A 3,819-nucleotide genomic window follows, 5' to 3' on the forward strand; every position below is an offset into this window, starting at 1 on the left:
CTGGTATGGGACTCCTCAGCAGTGCGCATCCACGATCCCACACCACGCGGGACTCGAACCCAGGACCTACTGGCTTCGCGCGTGAGCACTTAACCACTAGATGCGTACTGCTGAGGAGTCCCATACCAGGACGAAACGGCCGTCCAGTGCTTCCAGTTTTTCAATGGTGGTATAGCTTCAACTGACTCATGATTTCAACCTGTGAAAATTTAGAGAAGGGTTTTTGTGGATAATATAGTAATTCAAAAGTTGAATTCATGAGTCACTTGAAGCTAGACCACTATGGAAAACCTGGAAACACTGAATGACCGTTTTATCCTCAGCAGTGCATATCCACCATCCCACCTCGCGAGATTCTCTGACCATCATATGCTCACCAATAACTGTCTTCAAGAGGTATTTCCTAAAGTTCTACTGAGAAGAAGTGACCAATGGAGTTCAACTTGGTCTGTTGTGAGATAGTCACTCACTAATGACAATGGTGGACAGTGGCGCAATTTCATGGATTGGTTGAGGTTAGACATTAACACTATTAGATGCTGGCTCAGTGATATTGACGTTAAGCATTCGAGTGTGAGACCAAAGATCGTTGGTTCGAGTCTTACATGTGAGATCGTGGAGACGTACTGCTAAAGACTCCGTTATTAAGATGAAACGTTCAACCAATCCTTCCAAGTTTTCAATATTAATCTAGTTTACATCAACTCATCAATTTCAATAGTTTCTACATGTCATTTTTACATAAATAAAATCATCATTTTCCAACAAAAAAAAGAACAGAAACTATGGTTAATTATTTTTCATCAAATCGATATGTTGTTTTTTGTTGCTAACTCGATCGATTAACTGTCTAATGAGTCATCGAGAATAATTTAAAAGAAACAAAGAAAAAAAACCCTGATTCAATGATTAATTATTGAAAAATTGATTTCTTCTGTCCTCCCCTCTCCCTTCTTACCCCCCTCTTCCCGAAAAAAATATGCAAAATTAAGTTTGTTTTGTTCTTAAGAGTATATGATGATTATGGAATATGATTTGCCAAATTTAGATACACTGAATTATACAATCGATAACAGACTTGTTCGAAGTAAAGGCTGGTGTAAGGCAAGGTTGTTAAATCGCACCCTATCTCTTTCACCTGGTGATCAACTGGATTATGAAGAGGTCAACATTTGGGGGAAAGGATGGGATACAGTGGATAGCTTGGATGCAGTTGGATGATCTAGACTTCGCAGATGATCTGGCCCTTCTATCCCAAACGCAACGACAAATGCAGGAGAAGACGAACAGTGTGGCAGCAGCCTCAGCAGCAGTAGGTCGCAACATACACAAAGAGAAAAGCTATATTCTCCGATACAACACAGCATGCAACAATGAAATCAAATTTGATGGAGAAGATTTAGAAGATGCTAAAACTTTAACATATGTGGACGGCATCACTGTCGAACACGGTGGATCTGATGCAGATGTGAAGGCTTGGATCGGCAAAGCAAGAGCAGCATATTTACAATTGAAGAACATCTGGAACTCAAAACAACACTCCGTCAACCAACGCCAAAGTCAGAATCTTCAATACAAATATCAAAACAGTTCTACTGTATGTGGCGGAAACCTGGAGACCTAAGAAAGCCATCATCCAGAATATACAAGTGCTTATTAACAGTTGTCTACGCAAAATACTTCGGTTCTGTTGGCCGGACACTCTCAGCAGCAACCTACTGTGGGAAAGAACAAACCAGATCCAGTGGAGGAGGAAATCAGGAGGAATTGCTGAAAATGGATAGGACACACATTGAGGAAAGCACCCAACTGATTCATAAGGCAAGCCCTCAATTTGAATCCTGAAGGCCAAAGAATTTGAGTGGAAGTCCAAAGAACAGATTATGCGGAGAAATGGATACAGACGGATATGAGAAGTATGATCAAGAATTTGATAGAACTGTAAGGAAAGGCGTAGGACAGAGTGGGTTGGATAATGGTAGTTGGCTGCATATGCTCTATTGAGGGCAACAGATGTAAGTTTACAAATAAGTAAGACTTTTACGATCCGTCTCATCCAGAGTTTCTCCACCAAGTGTGATCGAGTTGATGTTCTTCGTGTTGTATTTGAGGATCTTGTTTTTTCCTTTGTGTATGTTGAGACATACTACTGCAAAGGCTGGTGTCACGTTTTTTTTTCTTGACCTGCACTTGTTGTTGTGTGTGGGAATCTGTAAAGTCCAGTTGCATCCTGGCTTTCCATTGTATTCTGTTCTTCTTATTAGATGTGGACGTGTCCATAATCCAGACAACCACTAGAAGAAAGAAAACATGATGAACAAGCTGCTGAGACACTCAGATTAGTAACCACACTGAAATTCGATCAACACCAAAAAATAAACGAATATTGCATTAGTGATTACTCAGTGATCAGTCAATATGTGCTATCCCTCTTCAATCGTCGTTTACGATTAATGAAAGGAATACAGCCAGATAACTTGCACTTGCGTTTTATGCTACTTTTGTCGACAGACATATGTAGTATCTAACACCAATTAGAAGTGGATTGCACGCCTTAGTAGATTGGGAAGAGTCAATTGAAGAAAACAGATAGGGAACCTGAAATTAATTATAATAACAACGGAATTGAAAGAGTAATGGAACATTTAAAGGACAACTAATGGAAGATGAGCAAATTATGTTTTTGATGTATGGTTTTCATATTTTACGAAAGCACATTAGATTGGTATCCTCTACCTTAGTGTTCCTTCACTACACACCTACCGACACGGTGCAGTTCAGCAGTCACTGACTTCACTGTTTAATGCTACGTGTTCGATTGCTCGCCCCCAAATATCACTGCACCGGCTAACATCACGTGTTGAGGCGGCCAGTAGTTAGGGTAGATGTAATATATTTCTCAACAATTCACAATGAATTATTGAAGGTAATAATGGATAATTATGAATTATTAAGTCAAAGAATTCGGAAGTCTGTGAGGTTCACTGATGACAATGACCGATTAATCATTACCGTATTTCAGAAATGTAATAAGGTTTGGAAATATGGATCATCTTGTTCCGATTAGTTGAGTTGAAGATTACGACAACAAATGTTCATGAGGTCGTTGACGTATGCTGCTCTTGTTTTACCGATCCACGTCTTCATATCTACATCAGATCCACCGTGTTTATTAATGCTGCTGCCCGAATATGTAAAGGTTTTTCCATCTTCCAAAGTTTACTGGATGGAACATTGAAATTATTTACATCTTAATTACTAAAATACAGTTTTGTTTTTTCTTTAAAACTTAATATCTTTTCGTATCAGAAGGGGTTTTATGGAGATTGCAGTAATTTTAATAGTTGACATCATGAATCAATTGAAGCTAGACCAACATGGAAAACTTGGAAGCCCTGAACGGCCATTTCGTCTTACTGTGAGACTCCTCAACAGTGCGTATCCACGACTCCGGCTCGCGAGATTCGAACCCAGGACCTATCAATCTTGCGTCAGGTGCTTAACCACTAGACCACTGTCCCTTTTTGTACTAATTTGATACTCCCATTTCTGTCAAACTATTCTTTCAAATTTTAACAAATAGTCAATACAAATGAAAAAAACAAACATACAGTTTGATTGAACAAGAACAGAACATACATACCTCACTATCAAAATGTTTAACAATGAATGAATGATGGAATTTTTCGGTTTATGATTTTATTTAAGGTGTAAAAGGAATCATCATAGCAACATATATGTTACGCCCCACCACCCCCACCACCACCCCCATCATCACCATCATCATCACCACCATCACCAAGTTACAAACATTTTTCG

The 3,819-nt window shown here is 39.1% G+C and overlaps 1 protein-coding gene across 1 annotated transcript; it reads left to right on the plus strand.

Annotated features, from left to right (window-relative positions):
• Positions 1-260: 260 nt before the first annotated feature.
• LAMC1_9 (Laminin subunit gamma-1) lies at positions 261-3,226 on the plus strand. Its single transcript, XM_051208275.1, has one exon. The coding sequence runs from the start codon at positions 1,157-1,159 to the stop codon at positions 1,622-1,624; it is 468 nt and encodes a 155-aa protein (XP_051065240.1). The 5' UTR covers positions 261-1,156; the 3' UTR covers positions 1,625-3,226.
• The last annotated feature ends 593 nt before the right edge of the window (positions 3,227-3,819 follow it).

Source organism: Schistosoma haematobium, chromosome 6 (assembly GCF_000699445.3).
Source record: "Schistosoma haematobium chromosome 6, whole genome shotgun sequence".
Lineage (NCBI taxonomy): Eukaryota > Metazoa > Platyhelminthes > Trematoda > Strigeidida > Schistosomatidae > Schistosoma > Schistosoma haematobium.